This window comes from Melanerpes formicivorus, unplaced genomic scaffold (assembly GCF_026170545.1).
Source record: "Melanerpes formicivorus ecotype bairdi unplaced genomic scaffold, bMelFor1.0.p_v2 SCAF_7, whole genome shotgun sequence".
Taxonomy (NCBI): domain Eukaryota; kingdom Metazoa; phylum Chordata; class Aves; order Piciformes; family Picidae; genus Melanerpes; species Melanerpes formicivorus.
Genome location: NW_027142359.1, coordinates 3,140,931 through 3,155,879, shown reverse-complemented (window position 1 = coordinate 3,155,879; position 14,949 = coordinate 3,140,931). Strand labels below are relative to the sequence as shown.

The window sequence follows — 14,949 nt, the reverse complement described above, 5'->3', positions numbered from 1 at the left end:
CCCTCGATGTGAGGGAGGCCACACATCTGCAGAGCATCCTTCTTTTTCAATGCCTCTCTGTCCTTGAGACAAAGGGGTGCAGGTGCCCTGCAGCCAGCCCCACAGAGCTCTGCCACCTGAGCTCATTCTGAGCACAGCTTCTCCTTTGCTGCCCTCTAACACAACCTTTTTTGTTTTGTTTTGTTTTCCTCTCTTCCCCACAGTTTTATCTGCAGGCCAGATTCACGTGGAAGGGAGCTCGTCTGCTTCGTCCCCTCCTCCAGTTCACCCTCATCATGATGGCGTTTTACACCGGGCTGTCCCGCGTCTCAGACCACAAGCACCACCCCACCGACGTGCTGGCAGGCTTTGCACAGGGGGCCCTGGTGGCTTACTGCGTGGTGAGTGGCACCCACAGCATGAGGAACAGCAGCTGGGATGCTGGGGGAGCAGTTCATGGCAATAGCAGGCACCTCCCCAGCTTGGGCTGCTGTGAGCTCACCGTGGGGCAGTGTGGCTGGAAAGATGTCTAGCAGAAAGGAACCTGGGGGTGCTAATGGACAAGCAGCTGAATAGGAGCCAGCAGTGTGCCCAGATGGCCAAGAAAGCCGATGGCATCCTGGCTGGGATTAGAAGTGCTGTGTCCAGCAGGAGCAGGGAGGGGATTGTTCCCTTATACTCAGCTCTGGTGAGGCCACACCTTGAGTGTTGTGTTCAGTTTGGGGCAGCTCAATCCAAGAGAGATATGGAGGTGCTGGAGCCAGTGCAGTGGAGGGCAAGGAAGCTGGGGAAGGGCCTGGAGAATAAATCTGATGAAGAGAGACTGAAGGAGCTGGGGATGGTTAGTTTGAAAAAGAAGAGGCTGAGGGGAGACCTCATGGCTCTCTACAACTACCTGAAAGGAGGTTGTAGTGATAGAACAGGAGGGAATGGCCTCAAGCTGTGGCTGGGTAGGTTTAGACTGGAGATTAGGAAAAACTTTTTCCCAGCAAGAGCTGCCCGTGTTGGTGGTGGGTTTGTAACTCCACAGAAGGGGCCCATGAGAAAGCTGCAAACAAAAGCTGTGCCCCCACTTGTCTGTGGCTGCTGGGTTTGTTCTCATGCAATTTGCTTCCCAAAGAGTGACCTGATGATTGTGCAGCCCTGTAACTCGAAGTGACACATGCAGATGTCTGAAGCAGGCCAGGGTGGGGGGCACTGGGTTGCTAGGAACAAGGGGTGAGGGTTGTACTTGTTCCCTGTGTCTGCACAAACTGGCTGGGGGTTGTACTTGTTCCCTGTGTCTGCACAAACTCCTGAAAGAGAGGTTTGAACAGCTTGCCGCTTCCTTTTTTTTTGCCTTCTCTTAGCTGATCTGAAAGTAAAGTGACCTTGGAGGCAAGGAATTAAGTCCACTAATGTTCTATTTTGCAAGGAGAGAAAATAGGTTATTTCTGTGCTTTCCACTCATTGATGATATGCCAAAGCCAAGACAAAAATGTCATTGTTGGGCAGTTTTTATGAAGCATTCTGAACTCTCTGAGCAGAGACACTGCCTGGTGCCAGTGTCCCATGTGGGGCTGGCACATGCAGAGGGCTAAACTATAGAAATGTGTGTGCCCACCAGTGCTGCACTCTGCAGCAACAGCATTACAGGTCCTGTTTCCTTCATTCCAATATTGTCAGGGTGCTCCCTGGTAACTTTTCCTGTCTTGGCAGTCAGCTGTGGCACCACAGGTAGCCGTGGACAATGCAGGGGAGCAGTGAAGCAGCTTTGCTCACTGCAGGCGTTGGAATTTGTCTCTCGTGGGATTGTTGAGACATGGAGTACACATCCCCAGGAGGCATTTCCAAACCCCTGGTAACTTTTCCTGTCCCAACAGTCAGATGTGGCACTGCAGTGGCACTGCAGGTGACCCTGGGTGACACAGGGGAGCAGTGAAACAGCTTCGCTCAGTGCAGGCATTGGAATTTGTCGCTGGTGGGATTGTTGAGACATAGAGTGCACATCCCCAGGAGGCATTTCCAAGGGGATGCTTACCTCTTTCTGATTGAGAGGTGAGAGAACAGCAATATACAGGGGAAGCAGGGACCAGGAGATCCATCCCTGGATCCCAGCAGTAGTTTCAGAAAGACAATAGCTCTCCGGATGCTGGAGACGAGCGTCCGGATGCCTCCTGGCCGGGCCGAGCGGCAGGGCTGGCCATCCCCTCCTGGCCCTCCAGCAGCTGGAAGTTGTGCTGGGAAGGGGAGGCTGTGGTGGTGCTGGGCTGGTTTTCCTGTGTCGAGGCAAACCGACATAGGAAGCAGCTGCCTGGAGTTCCACAAGCAGGCTTGTGTCTGCCTGCGAGCCCAGGGCAACCTGCACTGCTCTTCCCAGCTGGCTCGTGGAGGGGACTGTTGTCTCCAAAGCCTTTGCAGGCATGGCTGGGGACATCTCAGACAGCAGCTTAGGACTTGGAGCAGAGTTTAAACACTTCTCTTGCCCCATTTAATGAGCTTTCAAAGAACCATCAGTATGATATTCTTCTGAACCTGACTTGGCTGACATGAATCATTGCCTAGGAGGGGCTGGCAGACCTTCCTCTCTTTTGGGAGTTGACAGCAAGGGACAAGAGCAGGGGTCACCCTGAGACTCCCTGGAGTTTGCATTGCGTGTGTAGTTTAGCAGCTTTTTGCTAATGCTGCTGCTGTATCAGAGTAGTCCCTGGGATGCTCTGGGGGATCCTGGCCCAGCTCTGTGATCCAGCTGTCTTGCCACGGGATGCTCTGAAGCAGAGGGAGGGACCTGGAGACTCCATCTCCAACCCCTTTCTTCCCCCAGCAAAGCCTTCAAGGGTGCACTCAGATGATAGGCAAGGGCTGTTAAAATACCATGGTTATCAGGCTGTAATTCTCAGTAGAAACCAATTGTGGGCTTCATCTCTGAGGGCTGCCAGAGCTTAAATCCAGGTTGTGCTGCAGCAGACACGTTTGTCATTCAGTGCCTGAAATAACAAGCAGAAAACATTAGTGTCAAGCGCTTCCAGCTGACGAAACATTCAGACTCGGCTCCAGGGTGAAATATGCTGAGGATTTCTTAAATGGAAACAGTTTTTTATGCTCCTCGTAGGCAGCCTGCTCTGTGGCCTGTAGTTTGTCTCCTCTGAGGGAGAGAGAAAAGGAGAGATGTCAGGAGGACGTGCTCCTGGTGTCGCTCTGGTTAGCTTAGATGAGTTGTTTTAACCTCGTCCTACGTGATGAAAGATTTCTTCAGTGTCATGCAAAGGAGTAAGAATGAAGTGGAAGGGGAAGATATTGGCTCACTTTGTGTAGTAAGCTCTCAGTCTTCTGCCATCAAGTTTTCTTTATGGGTGGAGAGCACCTTCTACAGGAAATGGAGCTAATCCAAGTGAAAAACTTTGCAGGTTTATTAGGCTTTTTTTGTGTTCAACAGTTCAAGCATTAGCAGGATTTAACACAGTTTTAACCCCCAAAGATCACGTTTCATGATTCCTCTAAGTGTTTATATAACCTCCAGCCATCTTAAAGTGAAATACAGTTTAAAGAGAAATGGAACCTCTTAGCCAGGCTCTGAATTAAACCCTGAAAAGCAGCAAGCAGCACAGCAAAAGATAAAATACCCGAGATGACACTCCACCATAATTCTTTCCTGCCCAAAACAAGGAGCAGACTGGGTGTAATCCTCCTGTGCTGCTTGCACTCCACAATCTCCTCCCAGAAACTGATTCTTCATGGAATCACAGAATTGTTAGGGTTGGAAGGGACCTCAAGGATCAGCCAGTTCCAACCCCCCTGCCATGGGCAGGGACACCTCACACTACAGCAGGTTGCTCACAGCCACATCCAGCCTGGCCTGAAAAACCTCCAGGGATGAGGCTACTACCACCTCCCTGGGCAACCTGTTCCAGTGTCTCACCACCCTCATGGGGAAGAACTTCTTCCTGACATCCAATCTGAATCTACCCATTTCTAGTTTTGCTCCATTCCCCCCAGTCCTATCACTCCCTGACACCCTAAAAAAATCCCTCCCCAGCTTTCTTGTAGCCCACTTCAGATACTGGAAGGCCACAGTAAGGTCTCCTCTTCTCTAGACTGAACAGCCCCAACTCCCTCAGTTTGTCCTCATAGCAGAGGAGCTCCAGCCCTCTGCTCATCCTTGTGGCCCTTCTCTGGACATGCTCCAACACCTCCAGATCCTTCCTGTAAGAGGGCTTCCAGAACAGGACGCAGTACTTAGGGCAGAAATTGGACATCTTTTTGATTGAATCCAGCTCTCTGAGGTGGGTAGGTGAGTGAGATGGCATCAAAAATGCTCCAAGCCAGCCAATCAGGGGATTAGCACTTCTTAATGACAGAAAACTGTTCGCAGAGGAGTTCAACGCTGCAATGCTGCAGCAGGAGGCCAGGCTCCAGCCTTCCATCCTCGACAGGATCAGCTGGATCCTATTATTTAACCAACCAAAGGTGCCACTTGGATGCCCTCTAAAGAAGTTTCTTGGCTCTGTTACACAACTGGACACTAGCACACTACTGAAAAATGAGCTGGCTCCTATGTCAGCTCCTTCCCTGCCTTTTCACAAAGCAATAAAAGCTGAACAACAATAGCTCAGCTTCCTGCATCCCCACTTATCATTGTAGGAGTAAATTGCTGCTTAGAGCAAGTTTGCTGCCTGTTCAGCTCAGCTTCTTATCTGCCCCTGCTGCTAGGGACTTGCACAAGTTGTGTTCAAGGACGAGCAGACCTGCTGTACAGGGCTCTGGGTAGCTAGAAAATGTGGAGATGCATGTGGGGAAAACTCCCTCCTTATGCTACACAGCCTGGAAATCCTAATCTATTATTACTTAGTTTTTGTCCTTTTTCCCCCTCCTGATTTCTCTTGTTGCTTAAATGTTATCTTGAAGCCCTTCAACCTTTGGAGAGACACTGGAACAGGTTGCCCAGGCAGGTGGTAGAAGCCCCATTGCTGGAGGTTTTTAAGGCCAGGCTGAGCTGGCTGTGAGCAACCTGCTGTAGTGTGAGGTGTCCCTGCCAGTGGCAGGCGGGTTGGAACTGGATGATCTTTGGCATCCCTTCCAACCCTGATGATTCTATGGGAGAAGACTCAAATATGCTGCCTAATTCCTACACCACTTCAGGCTCTTCCAAGGCTTCAGCTCAGCAAACCCACATTCTCAATGCTGATGTGAAATGAGCCAGCAAATTTGGGCTGAAAGAGGCAGCCAGCAGCAGGAGCAAAGTTTGGGGCTTTGGTAGCGGCTAACCACATAGAAGCACAGAATGGTCTGGGTTGGAAGGGACCTCCCAAGGTCACCCAGTCCAATCCCCCCTGCAGTTAGCAGGTACATTCCCAACTAGATCAGGTTGCCCAGAGCCCTGTCGAGCCTCACCTTGAATATCTCCAGGGATGGGGCCCCAAACACCTCCCTGGACAACCTGTTCTCACAATGAGCCTTTTTTGCTCCTTGCCACTTTATCCTCGTCTGTGCTGTCTGATTCTTTTCCCTTCTGGCACGGGGCTGAGGTTTGGCAAGGGAGAAAGTGCCCTGATCCTGGAGGGCTGATAAGCTTTGTGCAGCGGCTGCCAAGGGAGGATGTGGAAGTTTCCTTCCAGCATTTTGTTTCTTATTGTGTTGCTGCCTCCCGAAATTGCCAGGCGCTGGGTTTTTCACATCCGGGAGAGGGGTTACATCACAGGATACTTAGGAAGGAGCAGTCAGGAATAGCTTCTCTCCTCAGGCTTTGGCTTCAGGACCAGACCCTGCCCTGTGTACTGGTGTTTGGCGGGGCCTGAGGAGGGAGAGCATCACGCACAGTTGATTCATGGCTGATAACTTAGCGCAGCTTTGGGCTGAAAGCTTTTTAATTGCTTACCTGAGTGAATTGTTTCACACCCGACTCCATCCCTAAAGCCACTCACCATGAGTCAGGGCAGCCCTTTGGAGAGACCTTTGTGATTTTATTGGAGTGTGGGCTGTGTATCTCTTTCCTGGCCTTTCAACCCATTCAGCAGAGGTTTGGATATTGCCCTCAGCGATCAGGCAGTGAGAAATTAACTTGCTCTGTACTTTTGTATCTTGGTGCTTTGTAGGGACTGAGCCACAGGAAGGTGGTAGCAGACACTTGGGGATTTCACTGCTGTCAGTGTTAGAATCAGGCATTCGATAGGCTGGAGAGCAGCCCTGTGGAGAAGGACCTGGTGGACAAGTTCCCCACGGGGCAGCAATGTGCCCTTGTGGCCAAGAAGGCCAATGGGATCCTGGGGTGCATTAAGAGGAGTATGTCCAGTAGATCCAGGGAGGTTCTCCTCCCCTTCCACTCTGTCCTAGTGAGGCCACACCTGGAATATCGCATCCAGTTTTGGGCTCCCCAGTTCAAGAAGGACAGGGATCCATTGGAGAGAGTCCAACGGAGGGCTACAAGGATGATGAAGGGACTGGAGCACTGCCCTGTAAGGAGAGGCTGAGAGACCTGGGGCTGGTTAGTCTGAAGAAGAGAAGACTGAGAAGGGATTTAATCAATGTCTATAAATATCTGAGGGCTGGGTGTCAAGAGGCAGGGGACAGGCTCTGCTCATTTGCACCCTGTGCAATAGGACAAGGGGCAATGGATGTAAACTACAGCACAGGAGGTTGCACCTCAACATGAGGAGGAACTTCTTCACTGGGAGGATCCCAGAGCACTGGAACAGGCTGCCCAGAAGAGTTGTGGAGTCTTCTTCTCTGCAGACTTTCATGACCATTCTGGATGTGTTCCTGTGTGACCTGTGCTGGATTCTCTGGTCCTGCTCTGGCAGGGGGTTGGACTGGATGATCTTTGGAGGTCCTTTCCAACCCCTAACATCCTGTGACCCTGTGAACAGCACACCAAAAAAAAGTGCTATTTTTGCAGCTTAAACATACCTGTGTATTCTGTGCATGAAATCTTTGAGCACAAATCATCACCCAGCCTTCCTAACTTTGCCTTTTCCCACTTATTCCTGCAGGTGTTTTACGTCTCAGATCTCTTCAAGCCCAAGACAAAGACTTGCCTGCCTCCACCGCCCATCCGGAAGGAGATCCTTTCACCTGTGGACATCATTGAGAGGAATAACCATCACAACATGGTGTAGACCTTCAAGAAATTGGATGGCTGTTGTTAATTTTATTTGAGTTTTTGGTTTTTTTTCCAGTTATTTTTGGCAAAAAAGAAAAAGACTGCTGACAGCAACTACCTGCTGCTCTCAAATCTCATCAGACAGTAGAATGTAGGGAGAGACTTTCTTGCCCGACCAGTAAAAGTCTTACTCTGTGGTCTTTTCAACTTGCAACATTTGGATGAAAGGGAGTTGGTGGTCAACTTAAGGTGAAAGCAACGAGGGAGAAAGGCAAAAAAAAAAAGGAAAGAAGTAAAAAAACCACAAACCACAAAAAGCTGAGCAAACCAAGAGAGGTGCCGGAGCTCTGGGATGTGCAATTGGTTTGAGTGTTCATGTTGTAGTGAACGCCAAATTGTTCCTAGCCTGATGAACACTTAAGGGGTTTTTGGAAAGCTGGCCATCTGAGGTGTTGTTTTGTTTTTGGTTTTGTTTTGTGTTTTTTTTTCGTTTGTTTTGGGTTTGTTTTTTTTTTCACTATGAAGATTTCTAATACCTGCAAGCAAAAAGGGAACAAACCCACAACCCAACTCCTGAGTAACATTGTTGAGCGCTAGAGACGAGAAAGACAGCACTGAGTCAAGATCTGGGATCGGTTAGGAGGAGTTGGGTTTGTTCTCCTTTTTTCAAGACTAGGTTTATTTTCACCTCCTCTGTTCCATACTGTGACTTAGTTTTAGAAGAAGCTTGCCCAGTCCAAGATCTTCAGAGGGTCTCTGTTCGCACTACACGCCTCCAAGGAGCAGTCCTGAGCCTCGTGGGGAGGATGAGTAGCTCCCAGCCTCCATGCAGAGAAGCCACATTTCTTCCTCTCTATGAGGGTTCATCCTGCCCAACCCACCTGGGCCCTGCACAGCACCCACAGATGACCCTTCCACGGAAAAGAGCATCCTCTGCTTCCCAGCCATCCTCCTTCCCAAAAAGATCCATCCCAGCAGATGCGGTTTGCAAGTGGAGTCGCGGTGGCCCGGCTGAAGACGCCTTGGCACTACCACCCCCCAGGGCTGAGTCCTGGGGAAACTTTGATCCTGCAGTTTTGGGACGGGCTGCTGGGCGGCACGTCCCAGCCTGGCTGTCAAGTCAGTTTGTACATCCCTCCTTCTCCTCCTCCTCCTCTTCCTCTTCCCTTGGGCCACCCCAGTTGTGTGCCACGGCAGGTCCCAGGCCCTGTGCTGTGCTCGGTGGTGAATCAGTTCATCGCTATGTGGAGCAGGATGATGAATTTATGATCTTTTTGGCGGGGGTGGGGTGGTGGTGGTTATTTTTTCTGCCCAGAAACCACAGGTTCTTGGTTTGCAGCCCTTTCACAGAGCACCTTCACAAAAGGGATCCCAGCCATTTGCACATCCTCCTTAACAGAATCCGTCCTATCATTTCAACTCTTTAGCAAGCTATGATTTTTTTTGTTTTGTTTTGGTTTTGTTTTGTTTGTTTTTTTAATCTATAAATATTATATAAATAATGTATAAAAACCTTAAAAAATTAACTATGTAAAATATTATTTCTTGAAACAATTTTAGATATATCCACTATGACTATAAACTGTGTCCTGACCTGTGTTATTTACATTTTTTTGCTGCTTAAAAGGAAAAAAAAAGAAAATAAAAATTTAAAAAAAAATACACAAACAAAAAAGCATTGAATTAATTTTGGTTTGGTTCAGTTTGTTGTTTTGTTTTTGTTTTTGTTTTATAGTGGACTAAAATATTGTAGTTCTGTGGTAGTAATATTTTAATGAAAATAACTACAATTAGAGACAGCTGTATAAAAAAAAAATCATATTAAATTGTCTGTATTTTTGTAATGTTCCTTTTTTGTTTGGGGTTTTTTGTTTGTTTGTTTGTTTTTTGTAAAGAGAAGAATATTCAAAAAGAAAAAAAAACAAAAAACAGAAAGAAAAAGACTTTTGTAGAATACAAAGTGGAAGTTTGTATCTGCGAAATTATTGCTGTATAAATGTGCTTTTTAAATAAAAGCTCATAACACAACTAAATAATCCTGGTGCTGCCAGCTGCCTTTGGCCTTTTGGGGTTGACCTACTGCTCTCACAGACCATTCATACAATCATAGAGTCACTAAGGCTGGAAAAGACCCTTTAAGATCACTGAGTAAAGCTCATAACGCAACTAAATAATCCTGGTGCTGCCAGCTGCCTTCAGCCTTTTGGGGTTGACCTGCTGCTCTCACAGACCATTCATACAATCATAGCGTCACTAGGACTGGAAAAGACCCTTTAAGATCGCTGAGTCCTACCATGACCATTAAACTGTGTCCTGAAGCACCACATAGAGTCATAGAATCAACCAAGTTGGAAAAGACCTCAGAGATCATCAAGTCCAACCTATTACCCAATACCTAACACCTCATGACAACTAAACCATGGCTTCAAGTTAATGGAATGGAATAGAATAGAATTAGAATTAGAATAGAATAGAGTAGAATAGAGTAGAGTAGATTAGAGTAGAGTAGAATCAACCAGGTTGGAAAAGACCTTCGAGATCATCATGTCCCACATACTACCTAACACCTCATGACAACTGAACCATGGCTCAGAATAGAATAGAATAGAATAGACCAGGTTGGAAGAGAACTTCCAGGTCATCGTGTCCAACCTATCATCCAACACCATCTAACCAACTAAACCATGGCATCAAGCACCCCATCCAGTCTCTTCCTAAACACCTCCAGTGATGGGGACTCCACCACCTCCCCGGGCAGTACATTCCAATGGGCAATCACTCTCTCTATGAAGAATTTCTTCCTAACATCCAGTCTGAACCTCCCCTGGCACAGTTTGAGACTGTGTCCTTTTGGTGCTGGTTGCCTGGGAGAAGAGACCAACCCCCACCTGTCTACAATCTCCTTTCAGGTAGTTGTAGACAGCAGTAAGATCTTCCCTGAGCCTCCTCTTCTCCAGGCTAAGCAACCCCAGCTCCCTCAGCCTCTCCTCACAGGGCTTGTGCTCCAAACCGCTCACCAGCTTTGTTACCCTCCTATATGGCACATACAATGCTTTTTTGAACACCTCCAGGTATGGTGACTTCACCACCTACCTGGGCAGCCTGTTCCAACCCCTCACCACTCATTAAAGAAATTTTTCCCAATGTCCAATCTAAACTTCTGGCATAACTGCAACTCGTTTCCTGTTGTCCTGTCGCTGGTTACCTGGGAGAAGAGAGCAACTTCAGCCTCCTTTCAGGTAGCTGCAGAGGGCAGTAAGATCTCCCCTCAGCCTTATCCAGACTAAACAATCACAGCTCCCTCAGCCTCTCCTTGTATGACACCCTCCAAACCCCTCACCAGCTTTGTTGCTCTTCTCTGGACACCTCTGGACACACTGCAGCACCTCAATGTCTTTCCTATCCTGTGGTGCCCACAATTGAACACATGCTGTAGCCTCCTCACGGCCAAGTACAGAGGCAGCATCACTGCCCTATTCCTGCTGGACACAGTGGTTTTGATCCAGGCCAGGATGCTCTTGGCCACCTGGGCACACTGCTGGTTCATCTTCAGCCACCCACCAGCACCCCCAGATCTTTTTCCACCAGGCTGCTTTCCAGCCACACTGCCCCAAGCCTGCAGCATTGCTTGGGGTCATTGTGACCAAAGTGCAGGACCCAGCACTTGGGCGTGTTAAACTTCACCCCACTGACCTCAGCCTATTGACTGAGCCTGTCCAGATCTCCCTGCAGCGTCTTCCTACCCTCCAGCAGCTCAACACTGTTGCTCAATTTAATGTTATCTGCAAACTTGCTGATGATGCTCTCCCTCCCCTCATCCAAATCATTATAATAAAGACACTAAATAGAACTGGCCCAAATACCAGGCTCTGGGGGGCACTACTTGTGACCAGCCACCAGCTGGACTGAACTGCTTTTATCACAGCTCTCGGCCAAGCCATCCAACCAGTTTTCAGTCCAGCAAAAAAGGGGTGACCCTTTGGGATTTGATGATACATGGGGGAGCCTGGACAAAAAAAATACCTGATGCCACTTCTGATGGGCACACAAGAGGGTTCCACCTTAAGGACCTTCCAGGTCCTTACTGGAGATGGTGTGATGGCTGTGGATTTGGAATAACAGAATCATAAAATCATATAATTGTTGGGGTTGGAAGGCACCTCAGGGATCATCTAGTTCCAAACCCCCTGCCATGGGCAGGGACACCTCACACTGGAGCAGGTTGCTCACAGCTACATCCAGCCTGGCCTTTAAAACCTCCAGGGATGGGGCTTCCACCACTGCCCTGGGTAACCTGTTCCAGTGTCTCACCACCCTCACGGGGACAAACTTCTTCCTAACATCCAATCTCAATCTACCCACTTCTATTTTTATTCCATTCTCCCTAGTCCTATCATTACCTGCCACCCAAAGAAGTCCCTCCCCAGCTTTGTGTTGAACTGCTCTTGCCTATTCCCCATCTTTTGAGCAAATGGCTTTTTATAGAGTGCATCCCATTTTCTTTTAGCAATATTGTAAGATTTAAAGGAATAATACTGAAATAAAGCCAGGTCTGAAGAGCCATAGCCCAGCTCCTGGGTGTCCGTGACCAGCCCTGCCTAGGAGGCCCCACAACTCCTCTCTGTGCTAACACCTTCAGCAGCCGAACAAAAACCTTGCAGCTTGCTGAGTTGTAAAGATGTGGGTGGAAGGGGAAAAGAAGCAAAAGACGCCCACAACAACTCGTGCTTGGATACACACACGTGCCCAGCATCCTGTTCCAACCCAGCCTTGAGCTGATTTGACTTTTTTTATCACTCTTTTTTTTTACTTCCTTCTCTGGAGATATTCAAGACCCGCCTGGATGAGTTCCTGTGTGGCCTGGCATAGGTGATCCTGCTCTGGCGGGGGGAGGGGGGAGGTTGGACTGCATGATCTCTTGAGGTCCCTTCCAGCCCCTAACATTCTCTGATTGTGTGATAAGGAAACGAACTCCTTGGCGGTGACACAGAGGGTTAGAGCCGCGTTTCGGCCACTCCTCGGGCGAACCACACTGGCAAGATAACGCAGCGCAGAAATGGCTTGCAAGAATGCATGACAGGAAGCAAATACCACATCAAACTGCAAATCAGGAGCAGGTGGAAATTAAGCAAGCAGAAGGCAGGTAGCACTTGCTATTATTACCCTAATTAGCAGCAACATTTTACTACGCGTGGAAGAGCTTTGTAAACCCACACCTGCCCTAAGTGCAAAGGGAGCTGTCGCGGTGTCCCACGTGACAGGAAAGCATTGGGGGCTTGGATGTGTGTTGCAGAGGTGAGACTTCAGCTTTAGGGTGATGGATGTGAGGACAGATTCTTGATTCCCCAAAATACCGCAGAATCAACCAGTTTGGAAGAGACCTCCAAGATCATCAAGCCCAACTGATCACCCAATCCTAATGAATCAACTAGACCACGGCACTAAGTGCCTCATCCAGGCTTTTCTTAAACACCTCCAGGAACCTTGACACCACCACCTCTCTGGGCAGCCCATTCTAATGGGCAATCTCTTTCTGTGAGGAACTTCTTTCTAAGATCAACTTCCCCCTGCACAGGTTGAGATATGCTGCCCCATTCCAAATAACCTCAGTGGGAGAAGGAAACTCTGCCACGTGTGCCTGCGCCTGGCAATATCTCAGTTGACCTCACAGCCCCCTCCATGTGATGGGCTGGCTTGGCTGCAGCAAGAGCTGGGCTCAGAAAAGTGTTTGCTTTGCATCTGAACCCCACCAACACCAACTACTTGGAAGAAAACAGGAATACAGATGTCTAGGTGAAAGAGGAGGGCTTGAAGAAGTGTCAGAGGGGAAACAGCACAGGAGGCGATAAGAGCCGGGGCAGAGCTGGTGGCTGCAGTGCTGACGAGTCATGGGTCCTCACTCAGGATGTGTGGGTCAGGTTGGGAAGAGGGAGAAAAGGCCATGGATAAATTTATGGAAAGCTTGAAGATGATAGTGTGGGGCTGAGCATCAGCAGTGCCAAGTCCTATTTCTGGATGAGTGATGGTTGTTTCCTCCTCTGCTTCCTGTACACCTCCCCAGTGCTGTCCAAGCCCATCCGTGTCCTCAGACTGTGAGGGTAAGGGGGCAACTTCCCAGGGCAGCCTGTGCATGGTGGGGGGGCAGCTTTGTGGGGCTCATCCCTGCCAACTGCTTGGGAAATAAGTGAAGAGGGGGTGATAATTGCTGGAGGTATGGATGGGAGAAGGCAGTCCATGAGGGCATGATCTATGGGACCTTTCTGGGTTGGCCAAGTGTAGAGTTGAGGTGCTCCAGGAGGAAGGAGGGCTGTGCTAAATGAGCATTCAATGAAACCCCACAGAGAAGTGAAAGCCAAAGGAGCAGGGGTATAGATACCACAAGCCAGGGCATATCTAGGTGGGGGTTGGTCTCTTCTCCCAGACAACCAGTGGCAGAACAAGAGGACGCAGTCTTAAGCTGTGCCAGGGGAAGTTTAGGCTCAAGATGAGAAGAAAGTACTTCACAGAAAGAGAAACTGGCCAGTGGAATGTGCTGCCCAGGGAGGTAGTGGAGTCAGCATCCCTGGAGGTGTTCAAAAAAGGATTGGATGTGGCACTTGGAGCCATGCTTTAGTTGTCATGAGGTGCTAGGTGATAGGTTGGACTTGATGATCTCTGAGATCTTTTCCAACCTGGTTGATTCTGTGATTCTATGATTCTATTGCTGTGGGCAGGAAGGAAGTGAAAGAGAAATAGGCGAAATGGGAAGAAACCCCCAAACTCAAACCAGTGCTAGGATCCCAAAGCAACCACTTCTGCAGGCAGTCCCCCAGCAGCATTGGTGTGTGCAGCTGGAGCTTGCACCTTGCAGCGCTGGGATGCTTGGTCCCTCAAGCATCCCATGCATGTCAGCAGCCATCCTGAGCAGCCAGCAGGCTTGGGGGCTGGTGATTTGCAGGATGTTCTGAATCACAGAATCACAGAATGGCTTTGGTTGGAAGGCATCTCAGAGATAATCTACTCCAACCCCTTTCCCCTACACTACTCAATTAGACTTCGTTGTCCAAGGCCTCATCCAATCTGGCCTTAAGCACACCCAGCACCCCCAGGGAGGAAGCATCCACAACCTCCCTAGGCAGCCCACTCTGGAGTCTCACCACCCCCACACTGAAGAACCTTCATCCCAGATCCAGTCCAACCCTACTCTCCCTCAGCCCCAAACCACCCTCCCCATCCTGTCTCCAGGCACTTCCATGAAAAGTCTCTCAGCAGTCCTCCAGTGGGATCCCCCCAACCATTGGAAGGCAGCTCTAAGGCCCATGTGGAATCTTCTCCAGGCTGAACAACCCCAGCTCCCTGAGCCCATCCCCACAGAAGAGGTGTTCCAGCCCCCTGACAATCTTCACAGCCCCACAACCATCTCCACAGTCTCCCATGGACTTTACACCAACAGCTCTGCATCCTTCTTAAGCTGGGGACACCAGACCTGGACACAGTATTTGAGGTTATCTGAAATGGTTTCTTCAGCTGAAAGTTGTTTCAAAGGGAGACAGATAATTGAAAGATGATGGGTGCAGGGGGATGAGAAGCTCAACATGAGCCAGAAGTGTGCACTTGCAGCCCAGAAAGCCAATCACATCCTGGGCTTCATCAAGAGAAGCATAGCCAGCAGGTCGAGGGAGGTGATTCTTCTCCTCTACTCTGCTCTGGTGAGACACCACCTGGAGTACTGTGTCCAGGTCTGGAGCCCCTGTTACAGGAAGGATCTGGAGGTGCTGGAGAGTGCCCAGAGAAGGGCCATGAAGATAATCAGAGGGCTGGACCTCCTTTCCTGTGAGGACAGACTGAGGGAGTTGGGGCTGTTCAGTCTGGAGAAGGGAAGGCTCCAAGGAGACCTTCTTGTGGCCTTCCAGTAT

General features: G+C 49.3%; 1 protein-coding gene across 1 annotated transcript in view; it reads left to right on the top strand.

The window, feature by feature from the left end:
* The window catches only part of PLPP3 (phospholipid phosphatase 3), a 65,352-nt gene extending 56,264 nt beyond the window's left edge, over positions 1-9,088 (top strand). The window contains exons 5-6 of the mRNA XM_068140675.1: positions 204-380; positions 6,945-9,088. Coding sequence (XP_067996776.1) covers positions 204-380; positions 6,945-7,070 — 303 coding nt within the window. The 3' untranslated portion in view covers positions 7,071-9,088. The remainder of the gene's footprint in view (positions 1-203; positions 381-6,944) is intronic.
* The last annotated feature ends 5,861 nt before the right edge of the window (positions 9,089-14,949 follow it).